This window comes from Mobula hypostoma, chromosome 6 (assembly GCF_963921235.1).
Source record: "Mobula hypostoma chromosome 6, sMobHyp1.1, whole genome shotgun sequence".
In the NCBI taxonomy this organism is placed as follows: Eukaryota; Metazoa; Chordata; class Chondrichthyes; order Myliobatiformes; family Myliobatidae; genus Mobula; species Mobula hypostoma.
Genome location: NC_086102.1, coordinates 146775174 through 146800844, shown reverse-complemented (window position 1 = coordinate 146800844; position 25671 = coordinate 146775174). Strand labels below are relative to the sequence as shown.

Below are 25671 nucleotides of genomic sequence, written 5' to 3'. Positions count from 1 at the left end.
TCATTTACTCTTGTTGATGAAAGTTCCAGGTAAGAAATGTCCAAAAAGCTCCGAAGCCAGTGAGTATTTGAAATATCATGAGGAGGTTTCCAATGCTGGATGACAATCTTCTTAGCTGCAGTCAGGCCTGCCAGCCAGACTTTGTTGATCAGTTTTTAATCCATGCCAGTGGATAACCTGCAATCTCACATGCATGAAGCTTTTACATAGAGGCTTATCAAAGGACTTCAGTGAATCCAATGCTTCCTTATCAGCACTAACACTAAAAACCTTCAGTAGCTTTGCCTAACAATCTCTTTCCTGGATTCATGTTGACTTTGATCCCATCGACCAAACCACACCCCCTCCACCCCGAGTGTCCAGTTATCACATCCTTTGTAAAAGATTCCACCATGCTCCCTAGCGCCATCTATGGAGGGCAATGGACAGGTGCTCAATATTTCCAGCATCTGCTTTCTCCTGTCTCAACCCGATTCAATCCAGTTCACTAGTCAATGCACAGCACAAAAACAGGTTCTTCCACTCATTGAGCCTGCAACCAGCTATTTCAATAAACCCCACCTACCTTTTCTCCCCTTATTCTCGCCACCTCATTCTCCCAGATTTAAACATTCAATCATACATCAAGAGCGAGTTACAGTGGCTAACTAACCTACCAATCCACACATCTCTGGGACAAGGGAGGAAACCTGCACAGCTGCATGAACATGCAAAATCCACACAGATGGCACCCAAGGGCAGTATTAGATTTTAAATGGCCTTCAATACAGTCACAAGGGATCTAGGTAGAGCCAGCCAATGGATTCACAATTGCCTCAACATTGTTCCTCAGGTTGGAAGCCGGAGAATAGTGTTGTGCCACATGGGTTGGTGCTCAGACCTATGCTGTAGGTTATTTATAGATAACTAATCTGAATGCAAACACACAAGGCATGGCAAGTAAGATCCCATATAATAGCAACGTAGATGATTATCAGTCAAGTCAGTTATCAAATTTTACTAGGTAAGTGGGCTGAGAAGTGGCAAATGGTGGCCAATCCAGATAATAATGAGGTGTTGCATTTTGGGAAATGAAACCGGGGTCAAGCTTATGCAGTGAACAGTAGGGCTCTGGCGAGTGCTGTGCAGAGGGATCTGGGAGTACAAACATAGCAGTACCATGGGTAGACAGGGTGAAGGCAGCACATAGGTGCAAAGAATTACAAAAACATTGGCAGGTCTCAGGGGTCTGACTCAGAGGCAGAGGATGGGTAGAAGAGCAATTTGTTCCTTGAAATGTACGAGACTGTGGGGATGTTCCCAACCTGGAGTCCATGATTTAAAAAAGGATACCCCTGTTACAGGATTATATAATATCATAAGAGACATAGATAGGGTGAATGCCCAGTTATTTTCCCAGGGAAAGGGAAGCAAAAACTAGAGGGTATAAGTTTAAGACAAAAGGGGACCCAAGAAGCAACTTCTTCAATGGTGAGGGTGGTGTGTTTATGGAATGAGCTACCAGAGGAAGTGGTTGAAGCTGGCCCAATAACATTTTAAGGACATTTGGACAAATACAAAGACAGGAAAAGCTTAGAGGGCAAATGGGACTTGCTTAGTGGGCATCTTTGTAGTCTTGGATCAGTTGGGCCAAAAGGCCTCTATGACCCCCATCACTGTGTTACCCACTGAGGAAATTTACATCCTCTCCAGGAGTGCTCTGGGGGCATGGAAGTTCCCACAGTATGCTCAAGTTTTTAACTGGTCTGTGCAACCCAATGAAATTTGCACTGCAGACATTTTTTCCTCCAGGGAGAGAAGGAAGTATAAAAGGCAACAAAAATAATATTTATGCTAAATATTTAGCCAAGGGGCCTTGAACAGCAGAGTTTGAAGTAGTTTGCAAGGGTTATCAGAAACTTAAAGATATCCACAGTAAAAATTCCTGACTCAAGGACTGGAATGTGTTTGGTCTAACCATCAGTACAGGACACTCAGCTCAAGTTAAATAGATTTCGGCTCATAACCAAGGTCTCTTGCAACAAACAGGATTCAGCTAATCTGTATAGGCCCTTCAGCCTACAATGTTGTGTTGGCCTTTTAACCCACTCTTAAGATCAACTTAAACCTTCCCTCCCACAAAACCCTCCAATTTTCCATCATTCAAGTGCCAATCTCTTGAATGTCTCCAATCTTATCTGCCTCTACCACAATCCCTGGCAGTGTGTTCCACAAACCCACCACTCTGTAAAAAATGCTGACATTCCCAATTACCTTAAAGTTATGCCCTCCCGTATTAACCATAATACTTTCTGGATTCCTTTGGGAGGGGGATCTTACCTCTGATATTTCTTTGGAGACATGACATTTTTTCCTCCAAAGGTCACAATGATGCATTACGGTCAGATAGCATTCAAGAGCAAGCCACTAGGCCATTTTTCTACAGTATAATTTTACTGCAAAATACGCCAGATAGGATTGACTGTTAAGTTTTTGATATTCCAAAAGAAACCCAAGAAGGCTCTCACCCTATAACAGATCCCATCTAAAAATGTGTAAATCTTAGTGATCCAGCAATCTGTAAACTACATACACTAAAGAATCTGACTATACTTAATGACAACATAGTTAATGATAAACAACCAGCGAACAATGATTGGTCCGGATACTTAAACCAGGATGATTAATGAAGGTTTTAAAAGAGATTAATGCCATTCAAACCCAAACTCATGTAACAGCCTTCCTCAAGCTAAGCAATTGGTATCAAAGGGCAACAATCAATACTCAGAGGAGAAGCCCAATGAGATTTAGGGCATTGGAGATATAAATGGCTCAAGATTGTTTGTTAGTTATTCGAGCACCAAGTCTGAGTTGTAGAGTGCAGAACCACCTCATCTTCTCTACACATTTCTTATATGTAGCGACAATCTGATTCCACCAAGTGGTCTGGTAACAAATTCCCAGATATCAATCACTGTGTTTAAAAAAACCTTTCCCTCTCAAAGTTTAAATTTCTCTCACCTTAAAACCTATTCTTTCTGATACCCAACCATGATAAAAAGATTGACCATCTTATCTATGTCTCTTATAATTTTATCAGGTTTGTAATCAGAAGTTTTGGGAATTACTGGAGCAAGAACAATGCTGGATTAGATTTTTCGGGAAGAATGGAATAATCAAGACTTAACAATGAGGAAAAACCCATCGATGTTGCCCATCAACTGTTTGCACTCTCTCTTTATGAAGCAGCCCTGAGGTTCCAAAGCTGCACCAGCTGAATGGTGCACCTGAAAAGAGCAGTTTAGGTAATCCCTTTCACTCCAGGACTGTTCATTCATTAGACGGCATTGGAACATTCCAGCAGCTTGGTTTAAAGAGATATAGAAGCACGATTTTTCATGCAAGTCAAACACTACACATTAAAGTAAACGTTCATTACTTCAAAGCTCAGTTGTAACACAACTGAACATTGGACCCTCTGGCCAGCAGAGTCAGAACCAAATTGTGAACGTGAGGACATGCTGATTTAATGGAACTGAAAGGGACAATGTTGCAAATTCGACCAGGCCTTTCACCAAGTATACTTTACTCGTTCTTCAGTCTCATTAACAATTTACTTTAATACCAGGTCACATACCTGCTTCACGAATAGGGAAGTACAGCCCATTATACAACATAGTTCATTGCCAAAAGTGTAACTATAACTGGTATCAAAACGTTGTAGTAGTAAAATACTATCCCAACCCGCCAACGACAGGTCTAAATTCCGACTACCTTTGGTCCCATGGTAACAGCTACGGCGTCAGCCAGAAGATCGACACCCTTCAGCATCATAGCCCGGGCTTCAGATCCGAACTTCACATCCTTAGCGTAGGTTCGGCTGAGACCAGGTGCCAGGAGCCGAGCTGCGGACCTCACTTGGCGCAAAGCAGATGGTAAACGGAGCATTGTCTAGGGCGAGACAAGAAGATAGTTTTAAGCCGTGAGCGGTGCATCAGACGCAGAGATTTGTCTCAGCCTCCAGACACAGGCTTTCCCACGTGTTGTGTGGAGGGACGCGTGTCACAAGGTCAAATCAAAGAGGCGGAAAATTAAAGGAAACGCAAAAAGAACTCACCAACATACAGCACAAAAGAACATTAGGATTTGTAAATAAGACATACAGACGAAGGTTACACTAAAACGCAACACTCCCGCCATAGCCCGTAGTTTCTCCAATTCATTCATTGGTTCGTTTCATTCCATAGATGATAGCATTTTGCAAAATATTTACAAGCCCATAACTATTCAACATACGTATTTTACAACTATCATACTCACTAATTTGTGTTTTTTCCCCCACAGATGTACAAACGAGACTGATCACCCTGCGACACGAGTTTTGAGCCGCTGCACACCCACTGCACAAACCCTGGTCTGAGCCTGAGCCTCGGCGACTCTCCCTGCGTGAACACGTGAGTCTACAGCCGGGCGACTCGCTGCCGCCCCTTACTCTGCATAGCCCAATAATCGCCGGCCTTTGGACCCCACAGCTGCAAAATAATCAGGTATTTTTCTTACAAATTGCAGCTTACCTACCGGAATTAAAGTATTTCTGAACTTCAGCCGCAAAACATCTGAATCAACCGACGCTAGGGCTAGAAGTGAAAATAAGTTGCGTTCATATTCGGTTTCAGGGCTTCGCTTTCCAGAATCTTCCAGACGCATAGCGTAGGCAAGGTCAAAGTGCAATTATTTAAGCGAAATTGGTGTTATGCAATAATTTTATTTGCAATTCTTCTCCAAAAAAATAAATTCTAAATTGCATATGCTTACATAGAGGCGTGGGTTGCGCTTGTGTGAATTTTATATTTTTTTGGTGAATGAAAGGTGGGGATGCCCGAGGTTCTAGAAGTTGCGTTCTGATGAAATGCAACCTTCTCCTGACGTTCGAGGTCACGCCGCCGGGGTCGAAGGCTATTTCTTCACGTGGAACGGCTGCCATAGTCGCCGCTGCGGAGACGAGCCTGCAAACGAGCTGTGTGATTCACAGGGCTTGCTCCAACTGAAAGAGGAGAAATGGTAAGCGTTAAAATGCACGTTTCAAGCTTTCTCTATGTGCTTTATTGAGGGAGATTTTGCTAGGCTTGATAAAGCCAGTCTTTTATATGTGATGAGTGTAAGCGCTTGCCTGCCATAGAATTTTTTTTGCATACTTTTAGTGGAGATTGTTTAAAAAAATTTAAATCCATTAGTATTGAAGTAAAGCCATTAACAACGATGGTAATGATTACAGTCGGAATAGATAATAGTGATTTCTGATCCACGGTGGTATCAGAAACCAATTGGTAACATACTCGCTGTTGATGGAAGATGTCGATACATTATTGCTATCGTATCCTGAATTTTATTCGAATGACTGTGAATAGCTACTATTGTTAACGCACATTTTACATGGGTGACCTTGTGTGAGGCTGGGAGTGTCTACAAGGTCAAATGCTCATTTTTAAACATTGTGGTGAGGGGGGCTTGCCTTAAGAAAAAAAAATAAAGTTTGTTATTTATTATGAATCTTCACTAAGAATGTTGTGATTTTTTTCCCGTGTTAACATCTTCATGCGATTTCCCCCCACTTTTAATGTTACTACACATACTACTGAGCCAGTCTATAATCGAAAATGTCGTTCACACGTGCTTTTATAATACAATTTCACCGACTTCTATCTTACGTTGTTAAAAGAAACGTTACAAGCTTTGTTGTTTATCAAGAATCTTCTCTTGAGAAATGCCTTTGTAATTTTTCCATGTTCACATTTTCCGGTGATTTTTTTTCCCGCCTGTAATGTTAACACTGATACTACTGAAACAGTCTGTAATCGAAAATGTTTTTTAAACGTGCTTTTCTTCATCTAATTTTAGTGACTTCTATTTTATTGTTTCAAGTTTAAAAACAAGCTACAGATATGGCATCAATTTGCCCAACTCACTGTAACTGAATAATGTTGATGGTTATTCATAAATGTAATGACAATGTTAAGGAATGTGGGTTTATAATGATTTTTAAGGAATGTATTTTGTAATCTTGGTTAATAAGTTACTGAATTTCTTTTGCTTATTTCAACAGGCAGGTCAAGCATTCAAAAGGTTTCTTCCCCTCTTTGACCGAGTTCTGGTGGAAAAAGTTGCAGCAGAAACCATGACGAAAGGTGGCATTATGATTCCAGAAAAGTCTCAGGGAAAAGTTTTGCAGGCAACAGTAGTGGCAATTGGACCAGGGAGTCGAGTAAAGGTTCGCCTCTACATAAAGTGACTCCTTGTTTAACCACATTCTCCGGATCCCAAATAAATTTCACTTTCCCTGTTTCAATATCTGGCAATTTTTTAACATTAAACTCAGTTGTAAGCTAAGTGAAGTTTTCTGATTGTTAGAGGAAGGAATTTCCTGGTCTCATAGCTCAAAATTTGGTTTGAAAAATGAGTAATGTTGCACTCTAAGGAAATGTAACCCTAATGGAAGTTTCAAAGTGTGCACTATCTCTCAAAACAAAAATGTTACAGTTGTAGTTTTACTGCAGAGGCTCTTAGTGAATGTTTGTTATTCTTTGTGTTGAAAATGTACTCAAATCTTATTCATAGAAACATAGAAAATAGGTGCGGGAGTAGGCCATTCGGCCCTTTGAGCCTGCACCGCCATTCAGTATGATCATGGCTGATCATCCAACTCAGAACCCTGCACCAGCCTTCCCTCCATACCCCCTGATCTCTTTAGCCACAAGGGCCATATCTAACTCCCTCTTAAATATAGCCAATGAACTGGCCTCAACTGTTTCCTGTGGCAGAGAATCCCACAGATTCACCACTCTGTGTGAAGTTTTTCCTAATCTCGGTCCTAAAAGGCTTCCCCTTTATCCTCAAACTGTGACCCCACGTTCTGGACTTCCCCAACATCGGGAACAATCTTCCTGCATCTAGCCTGTCCAATCCCTTTAGAATTTTATACATTTCAATCAGATCCCCCATCAATCTTCTAAATTCCAACGAGTACAAGCCCAGCTCATCCAGTCTTTCTTCATATGAAAGTCCTGCCATCCCAGGAATCAATCTGGTGAACCTTCTTTGTACTCCCTCTATGGCAAGGATGTCTTTCCTCAGATTAGGGGACCAAAACTGCACACAATACTCCAGGTGTGGTCTCACCAAGGCCTTGTACAACTGCAGTAGTACCTCCCTGCCTCTGTACTCGAATCCTCTTGCTTGTAAATGCCAGCATACCATTCACCTTTTTCACCGCCTGCTGTACCTGCATCCCCACTTTCAATGACTGGTGTACAATGACACCCAGGTCTCGTTGCACCTCCCCTTTTCCTAATCTGCCACCATTCAGATAATAACCTGTTTTCCTGGTTATTCCATCTGTAAATGAGGTAATTATCTGTAACATTCTTTGGAATGTGGGCTTTTTCTAAGTGATTTAGGATGGTTGTCATAAGATGGAGCAGTGATGGACACAAACTCATTTTCTTTTTTTTTTAGAATGGAGATGTACAGCCAGTTAGTGTAAAAGTTGGTGAAACCGTTCTACTCCCTGAATATGGAGGAACTAAAGTGGTTTTAGAAGATAAGGTTAGTACTATCATCCACATTTTGAAGATGAATAAGTTATTTTCCTTGACACCACCTACACTGCTGTAGTAAGACTACTAGATGGTTCCTTACTACCTACCTTGTTGTGATCTTTCTCTTCATTTACCTACACTCCGCTTTCTTTCTAGCAGTTGCACTTCATTCAGCATAGTTACTGTTTTACCTTGTTGTACCTCAATGCACTGTAATGATTTGATCTGTATGAACAGAATGCAAGATGAGCTCTTCTCTGTATCTCAGTATCTGTCAATAATCTGCTTTTCCTTTTTTTCCTCCCCTTCAGGATTACTTCTTGTTCAGGGACGGAGATATTCTTGGAAAATACACAGAATAGACGTTGGACGCTGCTGTCAGTTTCACGAACTGACCATTCCGTGAACTACTTGTCTTTTCGTTCCAGTCTGTAAATAACTTTTATTTTGAACTTTGGTACAGTATAATAAAATCAACAGTAAACCTGAAGTTTCTCTATCCCGTTTTGAGGTGTTTCTACTTACACTGGAAGTATAAACTAGTGAATAAAATTCTTGAACTGTAAGGATTCTTGTTCACATTTTAAGATTTTATTTCCCCCAAGAACAGTAGATAAACCAAAGGCTGTAATTATGCCCTTGGCAACTTGGCCAGTTGCTCAATAACTATAGTTCAGGTCATTCAACCTGCATGAATACAGCCAAACAAATGTGTTGCTGTGGGCCAAGGTGCAAAACACTACCACCAAGAACACACAGCACAAGGCACATTTAGCATGGAAACAAGGTCACAAGCAATAAGGTACTGATACAGTACAGTCACATAAAATATAGTCCAAGACCCTGAGTTCATGAACATCGTAGCAGTCTGCAGTCGAACACAATAAGCCTTGTTTTCTGCTGAGCGAACACTGGGGCAGCACCAACTTTAACTTAGATGCTGCACCACACTGTTTGCCAATAAATCCGTGAATTAGACTTGCAGCATTCCACAAGAAAAGCGACTAAGACTTGCTGTTAGACTGCACGCCACCTTTGTGGACAAATTCTGGATACAGGCAGCCAGCACAATTTACACCAAGTCCAGCTTTGTCAATTTGCCAATGTGTAACTCACTGCTGGGGTAGACCTGTGGTATTCTTACCTTCCAGGATATAGCGATTGTTTTAAAAATAACTTTCAAAGGCAATAACACCTTTGTTGAGCCCTGTAGAAGCTGCTGAAACAGATGAAATGTATATTGAATGTGGTTCAATTTATTGTAGGAATTTGGATTTTTATCACTTAAAAGGAATAATAGTAAAACTTTATTATACTGATTAATTTTATTTCTGAATCAACTGATTTCACTAAGATCAGAATCAGGTTTAATATGAAAGCAGCATTGCAATATGTAATGAAAAGCTACAAATTACAATAAGGGAAAAAAATCTAAATTAAGTAGTGTGACAAAATGGTGAGGTAGTGTACACGGGTTCCTTGTTTTCAGAAATCTGAAGGTGAAGATTGAAGCTGTGCTGTCTTGCTGCACCTGGTTTTGATGGGAGTTAAATAGTGATAGGAGGAGCAGACTAAGAATATTCCTAACCCCTGTGATAGCTGAAAGAGATGCTGAAGCACTTGCACCATTTTCAAGCAGAAGTGCCCATTAGATAGTTCACTTTTGTTTCTTTGCAATCCCTGTAGTTACAGGACCCAGCTTCGTCTAATTGACTCCTGGAGATGTGAAACAATGGCTATGGATGAGAAAACATACTAGTTGCAATATTTATTTTGTTTAGAGGTACAGTATGGAATGGAACCTTCTGGCCCTTGGAGCGGTGCTTCTCCAGAAACCCCCAATTAACCCTAGCCTAATCCACATGACAATTTACAATGACCAATTAACCTACCAGTGCTGTGGGGGTGGGGGGGAAACCAGAGCACCCAGAGAAAACCACACATTCAGGGAGAGGCTGGAATTGAACTCTTCACTCTGACGTCCTGAGCTGTAACAGTGTCGTGCTAACCGTGATGCTATCGTGGCATTGAAGATGTGCTTCAGCATTAGCTGTTCTAGTACAGTTGTAATAGTGGCATCTACTAGAATGGGTGGTTCACAAAAGCAAGACAAGTCCAGCTTTGCTAGTTACCAGCTTGTCAGCCTACTTGTCAATAATCTGTTCAGGTTGGTTAATGTAACTATCAAAATAAATGAACTGGATTTCAAAGATAGAAACGTCGTGACTGGCAGCATTAAGAAACCATCTTGATAAAACCAAAATCAGAGGGAAACACTACAGTGTCTGAAATTGTAGCTTACACAAAGGAAGATGTTATGGTGGTGGAGGTCAATATTCCCTATCCCTGGTCAACACCGCAGGAGTACTTGAGGGTGGTATCTTAAGCACAAGTGTATTTAACTGCTTTGTCAATGACTTTCTAACAAGGTCAGAACTGAGGGTGCTGACTGATAAAATGTTCCTTTGCAACCACTCACTGAATGAACCATCTGTGCAAGATGACAGAAACATTGACTGCTAAATGCAAATATCCAACAGGAATGAAAGCACCTAACAGAATTTAACAGCACAGGCCCAGCAACAAATGCCCATTTACTCCACTCATTTTATTCTTCCTCAGATCCTAAACTTCCAGCCAAATTCTACCATTCACCTACATACAATTCACTCCCACAAGTGGCAGAACTAGTTTTTCTCTCCCCACTTTTGGTAATTGTCCTCGCAAGTGCCTTTCATGCCATTTATTAAGGTTCCATGGAGGTATGCTTACCCTATCCAATGATTTTTGTGTATTTTATAATTTATGTACAAAATTCACTTATGGGCCTCTGTAGAGCAGCAAATTTTCTGATAAAAGATTTCAATTGTGTCCAGCTGAAGACTTGGAAATGTGAAGCCATTCACTTTGCCCCTCCTGGCACATATAGTCTCTTGGCAACTAATACCATCTTCCTTTCTGATCCATCCCCTCAAGCCAAACTCACATGCTTTAAACTCAGACTCCACTTGAAGATGAACTGAATAACCAACTACATACCTCCCCCATCACAAGGATCAATTTCAGCTGGGTAACAGTAAAGATTCAAGATTGTTTAATGTCATTTCCTGTACACAAGTGTAAAGGAGAATTAAATACTGTAATTGTTAGACCAGATCCAATGCAGCACAAAAAGAACACAATAATAATAAATACATAAAATAGCTTAATATAAATAGATTGATTGTATGTCCATAAAGTGAGGCTAGGCACAGGAGTGTCTGTGCATAAAGTGACTGACGGGAAATGATAAAGTGGTGGTTGGAGATGTGGAGGGGTGGATTAGTGGGTGGAGGTGTTGATTAAGTCTTATTGCCTGGGGAAAATAATTGTTTTTGTGTCTGGTGGTCCTGGCTTCCTCCCTGATAGGAGTGGGACAAACAGCCCATAAGCAGGGTGGGTGGGATCCTTCATGATGTTACTGGCCCTTTTCCAGCACCTTTCAGTATAAACGTCCTTCATGGTGGGTAGGCTAGTGCCTGTGATGCATTGGACAGTTCTACCCATTGTGGAGCCTTCCTGTTTGCCACAGTGCAGTTTCCATAGCAAAGAGTCTTGTGGTTTGTTAGGATGCTCTTTACTGCTCATCTGTAGAGTGACATGATTATGGATGTGCATAATCCAGCTCACTTCAGCCCTTCAGAAAGTAGAGGCACTGGCGAGCTCTCCTGACTGTGTAGGATGTGTTCTGGGACCTTGAGATGTTGTGTGTGATGTGCACTCCCAGGAGTTTGAAATTTCTTGCATAGCCCACCTTTATCCCCATGACAGCCGAAATACGCTCAAAACCCTCATCGTTCTATCCAGATTTGACAAAAGAACATTCAGAGCCAGAGTCAGGTTTAATATCACTGGCCTCTGTCGTGAAATTTGTTGTTTTGGGGCAGCAGTACATTACAATACATAATAATAAAATCTATAAATTACAATAAGAGGTATCTATAAAAAATAAAAAATTAAATCAGTAGTGAAAAAAGAGAGAAAAAATAGGGAGGTAGTGTTCATTATCCATTCAGAAATCTGATAGCAGAGGGATAGAAACTGTTCCTGAAATGCTGAGTGTGTGTCTTCAGGCTTCTGTTCTTCGCTGATGGTAGCAATGAGAAGACGGCATGTCCTGGGTGATGGGGATCCTTTAGGGTGGATGCTGCCTCTTTGAGGCATCGCCCTTTGAAGGTGTCCTGGATGCTGAGGAGGCCAGAGCCCATGATTGAGCTGGCTGAGTTTACAACTTTCTGCAGCTTTTTCCAATCTGATGCAGTGACCCCCTCCCACACCACCCCCCATTCCATCTGGTGATGCAACCAGTTAGAATGCTCTCCATGATACATCTGCAAAAATTGCGAGAGTCTTTGGTGACATACCAAATCTCCTCAAACTCCTAATGAAATATGGCCACTGTTGTGCCTTCCCTGTAGTTAAATGAATATGTTGGGTCTAGGATCAGAGATGTTGACACCCAAAAACTTGAAGATGTTCATCCTTTCCACTGCTGATCCCTCAATGAGGACTGGTGTGTGCTCCCTTGACTTCCCTTCCTGAAGTCCACAATCAATTCCTTGGTCTTACTGATGTTGATTGCAAGGTTGCTCTTCTTAGCTCTCCTAACTGACTCCATTGAAAAAGCAAATCCAAAACTGTGCGACTGAGACTGTTAACTATTTTATCTCCAACTGGAGAGTGTCGTGGTTAAGGGTCGAAACACTCTGTGAAGGTTGGGAACCACCTGATGACATCTGCTCCTGTATGAAGGCTATGGTTACCTTATAAGGTAACTGGAGAATGCACCCTAACAGGTGTATGTAAGAAGTTAACTATTTTATAGACCAAATATAAATCTTGGTCTTAAATATGTTGATTAAGATTGAGATTTATATTTGGTCTATCAGAGAGCTATTCTTATAACTCTCATTAATTTGCACTCCACAGCTCTCTGGACTGGGAATTCCAAAGAGTCAGAACACTGAAAAAAGAAATTCCTTATTTTCAGTTTAAATGGGTGATCACTTAGTCTGAAACCGTTCCTCAAGGTCCTGGACTCTTCCACGAAGAGAGGTATCTTCTCTGGTTCTATCCTTTCCTCTTCATTCTTTTATATTTTAATAAGCTCACCTTTCATTCTTCTAACGCCAATGAGCCCAAACAGCACAACATTTTCTCGTAAGAGTGCACCTTATTAGAATCAATGAACAACTCATTTGCCTTCTGTGAATGTATTCTCCCTCATGTCAGAACTATATGCAATCCTCAAAGTGAGGTGTCACTGACATTCAAGATTCATCGCAAGACTTCCTTTCTTCCATCCACTTGAAATAAACACCACAATTCTAATAACCCACGTGCCTTCCCAGTTCCCTCTATAAATTTTCCTCCATTCAATCAGGAGTTTCAGGAACAGTTCAAACGTTTTCAGATGTGACTGTATTTTTTTGGGTATGTTGAATTTTGGTAATTGGTATGAAACATTAAAATTCCAAATGGCCTTTGTGTCTGCTGCAGCTTAACTTCAGTGAGAGCAAGATCATTAAAATCAGCTTTCAGATTGGTGAAGAACTGTTCAGTTGCACGCTGAAAGCCTGCAGTCTGCATGGGTTAAAGACAAAAGACTGGGAATGTGCTTCCCAGTTCTAAAATTTCCCAGAGTAAAGTTTCCCATATTTAATTCAAATTGGATGATTGAGTTGAAAAATAGTGAAAGGTGGGCAAAATGTAAAATTGTGATACAATGGGATGAGCCCAGAAAGTGGACATTCACTATTGATCTCTCCAAACTGACATACTGGTTTCAACAAATTAAGTGAATTGTAGTTAGTACCAAGAAAAAAATGTGAAGACTGGGTAATTGAACGTTTAACTGAATTGCCCTGTACCCAGTCTATACATGATTCTACACCATTCTAAACTGTCACTCTGCACCCACACGACGGACACCCAAATACACACAACCTTCACACCTCCCTTTTCACACCCACACTACAGACACCCAAATACACACAACCTTCTCACCTCCCACTCTGCACCCACACGACAGACACCCAAATACACACAACCTTCACACCTCCCTCTCTGCACCCACACGACAGACACCCAAATACACACAACCTTCACACCTCCCTCTTCACACCCACACTACAGACACCCAAATACACACAACCTTCACACCTCCCTCTCTGCACCCACACGGCAGACACCCAAATACACACAACCTTCACACCTCCCTCTCTGCACCCACACGATGGACACCCAAATACACACAACCTTCACACCTCCCTCTTCACACCCACACTACAGACACCCAAATACACACAAACTTCACACCTCCCTCTTCACACCCACACTACAGGCACCCAAATACACACAACTGTCTCACCTCCCTCTTCACACCCACACTATGGACACCCAAATACACACAACCTTCACACATCCCTCTTCACACCCACACTACAGACACCCAAATACACACAACCTTCACACCTTTCTCTTCACACCCACACTACAGACACCCAAATACATACAACCATCACACCTCCCTCTCTGCACCCACATGACGGACACCCAAATACACACAACCTTCACACCTCCCTCTCCGCACCCACACTACAGACACCCAAATACACACAAGCTTCACACCTCCCTCTTCACACCCACACGACAGACACCCAAGTTACACCCAAATAATGAACTTAAATCAGCATTGTCTGGTCTTCCAGTTAACTGTGGTTCAAGATTCTTAGGAACCCATTGTTCAGAGCTTGCATTTTACATTAAATCCACAATTCATATATGAATCTGAAGACTGATGTCTGAAGTCAGTTGCTGAAGTTATTTGCTTTATATGCTAACCCCCCAAAAAATGCTCCAACAGTTTTTTCCTCTACATTGGTGCCAACATACTTAGAACACAGTCTCATGAAAATGTGTAAACATAACAGTGTACTGATGACACAGGTCATGTATTGATTTTTTTGATGCATCAGCACTATTCTTTCAACATCAACTTCCACTTGAAAAAAAATCATATGTAAATTCATCTGTTGCTTTCTAAAATTCTGTAAAAAAAGAGCAAGGAAAATGTGAAATGTATAAAAATTTGATAAAATTTTAAAAGGAAAATGACCCAATGGCTAATTTAACCTAATCAGAGAGAGTAAAAAATTGTCATTCCTAGCTTCTGATTTGAAACTACCAATCACATGTATAGTTGTTATTCCTGTGATTTTGATACAGGAATTTGGGAAGGGGAAGGGGAAGGGGAGAAAATTCCCACAAGAAAACAGCATCTGTCTTCAAAGACCCCACCATTCAAGCCGTGCCCTCTTCTCGCTACTACCATCAAGCAGGAAATAAAGAAGTCTTCAGTCCCACACCACCATGTTCACGAACAATTGTTACAGTACCCCACCATCCTCAGGCTCGTGAACCAGCATGGAAAACTTTATTCCCCACAACGCTGAACTGATTCTATGATTCACTTTTAAGAACCTCTTTACAACTCATGTTCTCAGTATTATTTATTTGCACAGTTTATCTGTTTTTTGCACATTGGTTCTTTGTCAGTCTTTGTCCATGTATAGTTTATTGTAAAATTCTACTGTATTTTTCCTGTAAATGCCTGTACAAAAATGAATGTCAAGGTAGTATATAACATACACGTACTTTGATAGTAAATGTATTTTGAGCTTTGCGGGGGTTAAGTAAGAAGGGGTGAAGAGTCAACATCATGAATATAAATTGTATGTTGAACTTATTTACATGATATCGACCTTGTAGGATGAACAATGAATGATGAGTAAAATGGCAGCGATAAGAAGGAAAGAGATTTATTCCTTCTGGCTTCAGTGATAACACGTTGTACGTGAGTCCTTGAGCAGACTTTAAGTGCAATATAGTTGATTACAGATCTGAAGGGCACACGAGGAATTTACACAGATAAATGTTTCTACAATTTTAACAGTTTTCTAGATATATTTAATAGGGCAAATTGAACTGCATCTCTCCACAAACAATTTTTGAGTTACAAACTAACTTCTTGCTAATGTCTCCTATCTTATTCCAAGCCATTTCATCAGGCTAAACTTACCCTTTCACAATTTGGCATCCTGTTCAACACATACAGTACTGAGTTTTTAATCCTCTATACTATTCGACAGCAAGACTGTTCATTTCCATTTTCTTCATTCAATGCATCAGTCACAAGGATGCTCCTGCATTTGTTCTGAGACTTGATGAAGTCAATTCTCTCCTGTCCGCCAGAGAAAGGAAGATCTCCCAGTGGCCACACATTTTAATTCCACATCCCATTCCCATTCTGACATGTCTATCCACGGCCTCCTCTACTGTAAAGATGAAGCCACACTCAGGTTGGAGGAACAACACCTTATATTCCGTCTGGGTAGCCTCCAACCTGATGGCATGAACATTGACTTCCCAAACTTCCACTAATGCCCCACCTCCCCCTCGTATCCCATCTGCTATTTATTTATTTATTTATTTTAAACCCCCCCCCTTTTTTTTGTTTTTCTCTCTCTTTTTTTCTCCCTCTGTCCCTCTCACTATAACCCCTTGCCTGCTCTCCACCCTCCGGGCTCCCCTCCCCCCTTCTCTCTCTCCCCAGGCTTCCCGTCCCATGATCGTCTCCCTTCTCCAGTCTGGTATCCCTTTTGCCAATCAACTTTCCAGCTCTTAGGTCCACCCCTCCCCTCCTGTCTTCTCCTATCATTTTGGATCTCCCCTTCCCCCTCCTACTTTCAAATCTCTTACTATCTCTTCTTTCAGTTAGTCCTGACGAAGTGTCCCAGCCCGAAACGTCGACTGTACCTCTTCCTATAGATGCTGCCTGGCCTGCTGTGTTCACCAGCATTTTTTGTGTATGTTGCTTTAATTCTCTCCTTGTTGGCTCTCTTCTTCCAAATATCTCAAATCACCACACAAAACTACGTTAAATCAGGTCTCATCTTGTTCACCTGCGGTAAATCCCAGTGTTTTAAATTCCTCAGTATCCTGACCTGAGCTGTTTGCGATTTGGGAACAACATTTCTGATCCCAGTTGTGTATTAGATTGCTAACTTCTTTGCTTCAAAATTTGTGCCATATTTAGACTAATAACAGCATGACTGGTCGCAGGAGCGAATGTGTTTGTAGGGGAGACTGTGGAGGGATTATTCATCAATCACTGTTGTGCTATGTTGGTGAAAGTAATGGGAATGAAAATCTATGTTTTAAAATTAGTCCCAAGCATGTTCAGCATTACTTTATGGCTTCTCTGAATTGATGCACAAATAGTAAAACATACGCTCAATAGCACCCAATCGTTGTTACATTTTGTATACATTTTTGAATATTTTATTTGTTTTATAATTAAAGTCGACAAAGATTTCATTTTCAAAATGTGTCAACAGTTTATTTGGACTCTGCATACAACCTTTACAGCTTTAAATAAGTAAATAGAAAATATTGTGTAAAAACATGAAAATAACACTATGGTAAAACAAATATAACATGGAAAAACAAGTTTTGTCATAAAAACACCAAAGGAGGGTAACTAATGGTCTTTCAAATTAATACCAACCATGCTATGCAGCATTTTATATTTAAGCAAACAGAAGATCATTAACACATTATTCTAATAACTATAGCCATAACAGCATTATAATTTGCTTTGCTGCTAAAGTACATTTTGTTGAAACCTTCTGACAATCATTTGGTGAGCTTGCACCCTGCTGTGATGATACCAAAACTCAACCGTTTTCTTGACACTATAGTTTGTGCTATTTTAATTTATTTTACAGTATGTATCAAAAATAATGGCAGACTGTGATTTAATTGCAGCACTTACATCAAATCATCCAAAATCCAGCTTTATCAAACTTACAAATACCCGTAATGTGTATTACATGGTTTGATATTAGTAAACCGTTTCCCTCTATAACGTCAAACAACACAAAAACAACACAGCTTCAGCTTCATTTACTCTCTGCCATTCCATTCTATCACACTAACAAAGTGATAAGCTTCAGTTTCATGAAACCCATTAAACCTCGCTTCTAAACAGTAACTTATAGTTAAAAATTTTAACAAATTCAGCAGATTTAATTAATAATATTATACAAAAATGAAGACATTTACCTCATTCCACTTAAAATTAGGTTGTTTTGTGATGATTGTAAGGATAATTTCAAACTAGAAATTTTGATAAACAGCTCCATTATTTTTATTTATCTTTGTCAATTTGGTCTAACAGAAAATTGCCACACATACTTAAGGTGCATCTTGTAGTCATCCAAATGCAGCTGCATTCCCAATTTTTCTTCCTATCAATGACTTTTCATTTTAAGTCATTGACAGACTTACTTTATTGCTGGACATCTGCATGGGTGCATTCCAATTTTGCATCCTATTAACAATGCAAGTATAACATGTCCATGATGACTCCGGAATTATTGTTCTAAAGCTGGGGTTCCCAACCTGATGTCCATGGACTCCTCGGTTAATGGTAGAGGTCTGTGGCATTAAAAAGGTTGGGAACCCCTGTTCTAAAGGATGGATGACTATTACTCTCATTTGTTCACGTTCTTCAATGTTATAACATATAATCAGCATTTGTGCAGAATAACGAATAAGAAAGTACACTGTGATGCAGGTTCAGGACATGATTTATCTGAGTACTTCAATTGTATAAAAATTGATGCAAAGGCTCTTTATAAAGGACAACCATAATATTTTGTTATTTTCCTAATGAACTGAGGAAATGAATAAGTTAACTGAGGGAATTTTGTACTGACACCAGTGCCAGACTGGATTATAAAATACCTCTCAGTGCATTGGAAGTTAATAATTCCATCAGTAGGTCTAGCTGATATTAAAGGGACAGACTAACAGTATTTTTTTTAACAACTCGTTATGACAAATACATTACTTGGCAGGGCAACTACCATTACTTCTTTGATGAACAGTGCTCCAGATTCAAATAGATAATGCATTGAGAAGTTCTTTTTCTGTGAACATGTTCTTAAATGATAGAAGTATAAAAAAATCAAAGAATTGTACAAACAGCAATGAAAAGAAAAGAGATTACTTATAATTAAAAATATCAGCACACACAATATAAATTGAAGAAACAGCAAAAAATCACTTGAAAATAATAAAGTAAAATATAAATATTTATGGATATCTAAATATTCCTTTTCCTGTGGATGCTTTTACTAAATAAGTAGAAAGTAGTTTTATAACAGAGTTGAAGTTTTTCCTAAGGATAAATCATGACTGATTTGTTAAAGAAACGGACTCTATCATCTTAGAACCTGACAGACTAAACTATTCATTGACATCTTTTTTGTAAGCTTACATAAAAGTAAAAAAAGAAAGTAAAAAAGAAAAATACATTTTCAAACACATTTTCTGTTCAAAGCAAAATTCTTCATGTTTCAGCTAAAGCTATTCGCTCTCAGTAACATAAGATCGAGGAAGTCTGGTTATCTTTAAATTTGTTACTTTTTGAAACAAGAACAGTGTCAGATGCAGGTAACCTGAGGTGTTTCTTCTTCTTGATCTAGCTGCCCATCATCCAAGTCTCTGAGAACACTCATGCTGCTGGGCGTCCCTGAAAAGACATCGAATTGACTGGATGGCTCTCTGAGCCAGGGGGTTTTCTCAGCAGCAGTACAGGAATGTTCAGCAGATTCCGAAGGCTTATTTTTACCAGTGTTCACACCCACATTTCGGTTCCAGCTTCTGCTTTTCTCATTAGCTTTTGGTTGCTGAGTAGATCTTTTCTGTAAGGTAAGTCTTAGTAGCTCAGCTTGTCAAAGCAAAAGGAGGATTATTTTTTTCTTTGCTTAAAGCTAACCACATTGAAAGCTAATTCTTAATCTCAGCAGTTAAAGCAGCTGCCTCCTCATCCACTGTTATTTTATTCTACTGTCAATGTAGTCCTATCTACATTTGCTGTGGCCACTTTACCTTCTTTGCTAACCATTTGAAGTTAGCTCTGGATACCACCATCCCGAGAAACCCTGTGCAGTACCTAGCTGTGGTGCTGACACTTGGATCCTGAGACTCAATGGCCATGTGATCATGGAGCCTAAAGAAAACCATTTTAAAAACAAGCTTATGCTTGGCGTCACCTGTAACACCATTTTTTAATAGGAGATTCAACTAATGAGTATAAAAAGGTAATTAGAATATAATTATATTGTGTGGGAAGATCAACATGTGAACAATGGGCTAACGAGAATTCTTTATTCTCTAAAACGCACATAAGAAGTGTCGGAACAACTTAAACAAAATGTGGAAACTTAGACAACACACATAAAAGTTGCTGGTGAACACAGCAGGTCATGCAGCATCTCTAGGAAGAGGTACAGTCGACGTTTCGGGCCGAGGCCCTTCGTCAGGACTAACTGAAAGAAGAGCTAGTAAGAGATTTAGTGGGAGGGGGAGGGGGAGATCCAAAATGATAGAAGAAGACAGGAGGGGGAGGGATGGAGCCAAGAGCTGGACAGTTGATTGGCAAAAGGGATATGAGAGGATCATGGGACAGGAGGCCCGGGGAGAAAGAAAAGGGGGAGGGGGGAAAAAGACCCAGAGGATGGGCAAGGGGTATAGTGAGGGGGGACAGAGAGAGAAAAAGGAGAGTGAGAGAAAGAATGTATCTATATAAATAAATAACAGATGGGGTACGAGGGGGAGGTGGGGCATTAGCGGAAGTTTGAGAAGTCAATGTTCATGCCATCAGGTTGGAGGCTATCCAGACGGAATATAAGATGTTGTTCCTCCAACCTGAGTGTGGCTTCATCTTTACAACAGAGGAGGCCATGGATAGACATATCAGAATGGGAATGTGACGTGGAATTAAAATGTGCGGCCACTGGGAGATCCTGCTTTCTCTGGCGGACAGAGTGTAGGTGTTCAGCGAAATGATCTCCCGGTCTGCGTCGGGTCTCGCCAATGTATAGAAGGCCACATCGGGAGCACCGGATGCAGTATATCACCCCAGCCGACTCACCTGGAAGGACCGTCTGGGGCCCTGAATGGTGGTGAGGGAGGAAGTGTAAGGGCATGTGTAGCACTTGTTCCGCTTACAAGGATAAGTGCCAGGAGGGAGATCGGTGGGGAGGGATGGGGGGGATGAATGGACAAGGGAGTCGCGTAGAGAGCGATCCTTGCGGAAAGCGGGGAGGGGGAGGGAAAGATGTGCCTAGTGGTGGGATCCCATTGGAGGTGGCGGAAGTTATGGAGAATTATATGTTGGACACAGAGGCTGGTGGGGTGGTAGGTGAGGCTAAGGGGAACCCTATTCCTAGTGGGGTGGTGGGAGGATATAGTGAGAGCAGATGTGCGTGAAATGGGGGAGATGCATTTGAGAGCAGAGGTGATGGTGGAGGAAGGGAAGCCCATTTCTTTAAAAAAGGAGGACATCTCCCTCGTCCTGGAATGAAAAGCCTCATCCTGAGAGCAGATGTGGTGGAGACGGAGGAATTGTGAGAAGGGGATGACATGTTTGCAAGAGACAGGGTGGGAAGAGGAATAGTCCAGATAGCTGTGAGAGTCGGTAGGCTTATAGTAGACATCAGTAGATAAGCTGTCTCCAGAGATAGAGACAGAAAGATCTAGAAAAATGAGAGAGGTGTCGGAAATGGTCCAGGTAAATTTGAGGGCAGGGTGAAAGTTGGAGGCAAAGTTAATGAAATCAACGAGCTCAGCATGCGTGCAGGAAGCAGCGCCAATACAGTTGTCAATGTAACGAAGGAAAAGTGGGGGACAGATACCAGAATAGGTTTGGAACATAGATTGTTCCACAAAGCCAACAAAAAGGCAGGCAGAGCTAGGACCCATACGGGTGCCCATGGCTACACCTTTAGTTTGAGGAAGTGGGAGGAGCCAAAGGAAAAATTATTAAGGGTAAGGACTATTTCTGCTAGACAGAGCAGAGTGGTGGTAGAGGGGAACTGGTTAGGTCCAGGATCCAAAAAGAAGCGGAGAGCTTTGAGACCTTCCTGATGGGGATGGAAGTATATAGGGACTGGACATCCATGGTGAAAATAAAGTGGTGGGGGCCAGGGAATTTAAAATCATTGAAAAGTTTCAGAGCGTGAGAAGTGTCCCAAACATAGGAAGAAAGGGATTGAACAAGGGGGGATAAAACCGTGTCGAGGTATGCAGAAATGAGTTCGGTGGGGCAGGAGCAAGCTGAGACAATAGGTCTGCCAGGACAGGCAGGTTTGTGGATCTTGGGTAGGAGGTAGAAACGGGAAGTGCAGGGTGTGGGCTACCAACTTTATAGTTCCCACACCCCGCACTTCCCGATGTGGCCCTCTATACATTGACGAGACCCGACGCAGACTGAGAGATCGTTTTGCTGAACACCTACGCTCTGTCCGCCAGAGAAAGCAGGATCTCCCAGTGGCCACACATTTTAATTCCATGTCCCATTCCCATTCTGATATGTCCATCCACGGCCTCCTCTACTGTAAAGATGAAGCCACACTCAGGTTGGAGGAACACCTTATATTCTGTCTGGGTAGCCTCCAACTTGATGGCATGAACATTGACTACTCAAACTTCTGCTAATGCCCCACCTCCCCCTTGTACCCCATCCGTTATTTATTTTTATACACACATTCTTTCTCTCTCTCTCCTTTTTCTCCCTCTGTCCCTCTGACTGTACCCCTTGCCCATCCTCTGGGTTTTTCCCCCCTCCCCCTTTTCTTTCTCCTTAGGCCTCCTATCCCATGATCCTCTCATATCCCTTTTGCCAATCAACTATCCAGCTCTTGGCTCCATCCCTCCCCCTCCTGTCTTCTCCCATCATTTTGAATCTCCCCCTCCCCCTTCCACTTTCAAATCTCTTACTAGCTCTTCTTTCAGTTAGTCCTGACGAAGGTTCTCGGCCCGAAACGTCGACTGTACCTCTTCCTAGAGATGCTGCCTGGCCTGCTGCGTTCACCAGCAACTTTTATGTGTGTTACTTGAAATTCCAGCATCTGCAGATTTCCTCGTGTTTGTGGAAACTTAGGAACTGGAGCTCTGATCAGCAGGAGAGAAAAAGGAGGAAGATGTGAAGATGGAAGACTAGACAGTTCTGTGTGTTTTTTAAGACAAGTATAATTGGATGTGAATACACATAATTTGATTCAAGGTGTTTTGTTCTGGGTTCTATGGTAATATGGCCATTGGATCTCAGGACGCTTGATAGTGATATGCAGGGCTATCTTCAAATGGTTAGTAGAGAGGGAAAGTGGCCACAACAACATAGGGTAGGTACAGTATCATAAGTCATTTTACAGTAGGCGATGTACGAAAACTTGGCCCATTATGGAAAAATCCCGTTGGTAGAAATTCAGCTTATTCCAATCCATGAATTGGAAAATCTTGTCGACAATTTGTATTTAGTACTGTTAATGTAGTAAAATATACAAAGATATATCACAGGAATATTATCAAATAAAATCTGACTCGTGGACAGATGACCAAATGTTTGATCAACAAACTAGATAATTCCGAAAAGTCTTAAAGGAGGATGGAGAATGGAGAGGTGGGAGAAGGATGGCCAGAACTCAGCTCAAATGGAACCCCTGGATGGATTAATTAGTTGCTGCCTAGAAGCCAGGAAGAACCACTATTTTTCTTGAGTCTCCAAAGAAAAATTAAAAAATATGTTTCTGTGCTGATGGTTCGAGGAACATAGTACTCAATTTAATGCTCCCAGTTACTTCAGAAGTCCAAAACAGTGTATTCGTGGGGACATGCGATATTGTCCACAATAATGTTCTAAACTCATTAGTGATGGAAAGAATCCTCTTCAATGTAACTCCCTTATTTAAAATGAGCTTAGTTATAAGCCAATATGGGGAGTTCGCTCAAAAAATTGCGTTTTGAAGATCCTTGACATATTTTTTAGAGAATTGTGATTAATTGTGAAGAAACTTAATCTAAGGGAGAAAAGCCAAATAAAACTCAAGGTTCTAGAAAATGGTTGGTAATTTTATTGGTCATTGTAAATTGTCCCCTGAATTAAGCTAGGATTAAATTGGGGGATTTAAATTGGCCTTCCCCCCTCAACAATACGTACTCCATTTTGAGTACATATGTACTCCAAATTGTTGCGGGGGGGGGGGACCTATCTGGGGGAAGCAACAGTGGCCGTGCCTCTGGCACTGAGTCTGGCCCTGTGGCTCAGAAGGGTGGGGAACTGAAAAGGATGGCAGCGGTAATAGGGCACTCTATCCTCGGGGGGCAGATAGGTGATTCTGTGGATGGGAAAGGGAAACAGTGGTGGCAGTTTGCCTCCCAGGTGCCAGGGTCTGAGATGTTTCTGGACATCCACAGAATCCTGAAAAGGGAGGATGAGCAGCCAGAAGTCATGATACATATTGGTACCATTGACATAGGAAGAAAAAAGGCAGGAGGTCCTGAAAAAAAAGGGAGTTAGGTAGGAAGCTGAGAAGCAGGACCTCAAGGGTAGTAATCTCAGGATTGCTGTTTGTGCCATGTGACAGAAAGGATGGGATTAGAATGAGATAGCAAATAAACGTGTGGCTGAAGAATTGGAGCAGGGGGCAGGGATTCAAATTTCTGGATAATTGGGACCTCTTCTGGGGCAGGTTGGACCTGAACAAAAGGGATGGATTGCACTTGAATCAGAGGGGGACCAATATTCTTGCGGGCAGTTTCACTAGAGCTGTTGAGAGTGGTTTAAGCTAACAGGGCAGGGGGTTGGGAACCGGTATGATAGAGCTGAGGATGAGCCAGCAGTTGATGATGGGTGTAATATAAATGAAACAAAAGACAAGCCAATGATTGGGTACAAATGCAGACAGAGCAAAGAGTTAAATTGTACCACAGGGGCAAAATTCAAAAGAGTGAAGAATGCAGGACTGAAGGTGCTGTATTTAAGTGCGCGTAGCATTCGGAATAAGGTGGAAGAATGCATGGTACAATTAGAGATTGGTCAGTATAACATTGTGGGTATCACTGAGTCATGGCTGAAAGAAGGCCATAGTTGGGAGCTTAACAACAAGGGATATACTTTGTATCAAAAGGACAGGCAGGAAGGCATAATCGATTCTGTGGCTCTGTTGGTAAGAGATGGAATTACATCTTTAGAAAGAGGTGACATAGGGTCAGAGAGCGCTGATTCTTTGTGGAGAAATTAAGAAATCCCAAAGGGGAAAAAACATTATGGAAATCATATGTAGGACTCAAATAGTAGCCAAGATGTGGGGTTGAGATTGCAAAGGGAGCTGGAAAATGCATGTAATAAGGGTAATGACACAATTGTAATGGGGGACTTCAATATGCAAGGGGATTGGGAAAATCAGACTTGTGTCAGATTGCAAGAGAGGAAATTTGTTGAATGCCTATGAGATGGCTTTTTAGAGCAGCTTGTGCTTGAGTCTACTAAGGAAAAGGCTAACTTAGATTGTGTAAAGACCCAGATCTTATTAGGGAGCTTAATGTAAAGGAACCCTTCGGAGGCAGTGGTCATAACATGATTTAATTCATACTGCAAGTTGAGAGGGAGAAGCATAAGTCACGTGTATCGGTATCGCAATGGAATAAAGGGAATTACAGAGGCATGAGAGAGGAGCTTGCCCAGGTGGATTGGAGGGGGATACTGGCAGGGATGACTGTAGAACAGAGATGCTGAAGTTTCTGGGAATAGTTCACAAGGCACAGGATAGATATGTCCCATAGAGGAAGAAGTTCTCAAATGGCAGGGGTAGGCAACCATGGCTGACAAAGGAAATTAAGGACTGCATAAAAGCCAAAGGAAAGGACATATAAGGTAGCAAAAGTGAGTGGGAAGGTGGATGATTGGAAAACTTTTAAAATCAAACAAAAGGCAAATAAAATGCTATAAGAAGGGAAAAGATGAAATATGATAATATAACGCAGGATACCAAAAGTTTTTTCAGTTATGTAACGAGTGAAAGGGAGGTGAGGGTTGATATTGGACCACTGGAAAATGATGCTGGTGAGGTAGTAATGGGTAGACAAACAAATGGCAGATAAGCTTAATGGGTACTTTACATCAGTCTTCACTGTACAATACACCTGC

The 25671-nt window shown here is 41.3% G+C and overlaps 3 protein-coding genes across 4 annotated transcripts in view; 1 reads left to right on the top strand and 2 right to left on the bottom strand.

Annotated features, from left to right (window-relative positions):
• The window catches only part of hspd1 (heat shock 60 protein 1), a 28567-nt gene extending 23873 nt beyond the window's left edge, over positions 1–4694 (bottom strand). Inside the window, exons 1-2 of one of the 2 annotated variants that reach the window (XM_063051934.1) lie at positions 4558–4694; positions 3754–3930 (exon numbers count right to left, since the gene is read on the bottom strand). In XM_063051934.1, the coding sequence (XP_062908004.1) occupies positions 3754–3930; positions 4558–4686 (306 nt within the window). In that variant the 5' untranslated portion in view covers positions 4687–4694. Of the gene's footprint in view, positions 1–3753; positions 3931–4299; positions 4457–4557 lie in introns of those variants that run through there. The other variant, XM_063051936.1, reaches the window with a different exon arrangement.
• Positions 4695–4883: 189 nt separating this feature from the next.
• hspe1 (heat shock 10 protein 1) lies at positions 4884–8064 on the top strand. Its single transcript, XM_063051939.1, has 4 exons — positions 4884–5040; positions 6083–6247; positions 7492–7581; positions 7886–8064. The coding sequence occupies exons 1-4, from the start codon at positions 5038–5040 to the stop codon at positions 7934–7936; spliced, it is 309 nt and encodes a 102-aa protein (XP_062908009.1). The 5' UTR covers positions 4884–5037; the 3' UTR covers positions 7937–8064.
• An 8942-nt stretch (positions 8065–17006) lies between these two features.
• rftn2 (raftlin family member 2) overlaps positions 17007–25671 on the bottom strand; it is a 62005-nt gene continuing 53340 nt past the window's right edge. Inside the window, exon 10 of the mRNA XM_063051930.1 lies at positions 17007–19384. Within this exon, the coding sequence (XP_062908000.1) occupies positions 19124–19384 (261 nt within the window). The 3' untranslated portion in view covers positions 17007–19123. The remainder of the gene's footprint in view (positions 19385–25671) is intronic.

Bases quoted from the DNA above. Each gene is read 5' to 3' on its own strand.
- hspe1 (XM_063051939.1), top strand. The intron at 6,248-7,491 runs GTTCGCCTCTAC...TTTTTTTTTTAG, and splicing joins GACCAGGGAGTCGAGTAAAG to AATGGAGATGTACAGCCAGT. The intron at 7,582-7,885 runs GTTAGTACTATC...CCTCCCCTTCAG, and splicing joins AAGTGGTTTTAGAAGATAAG to GATTACTTCTTGTTCAGGGA.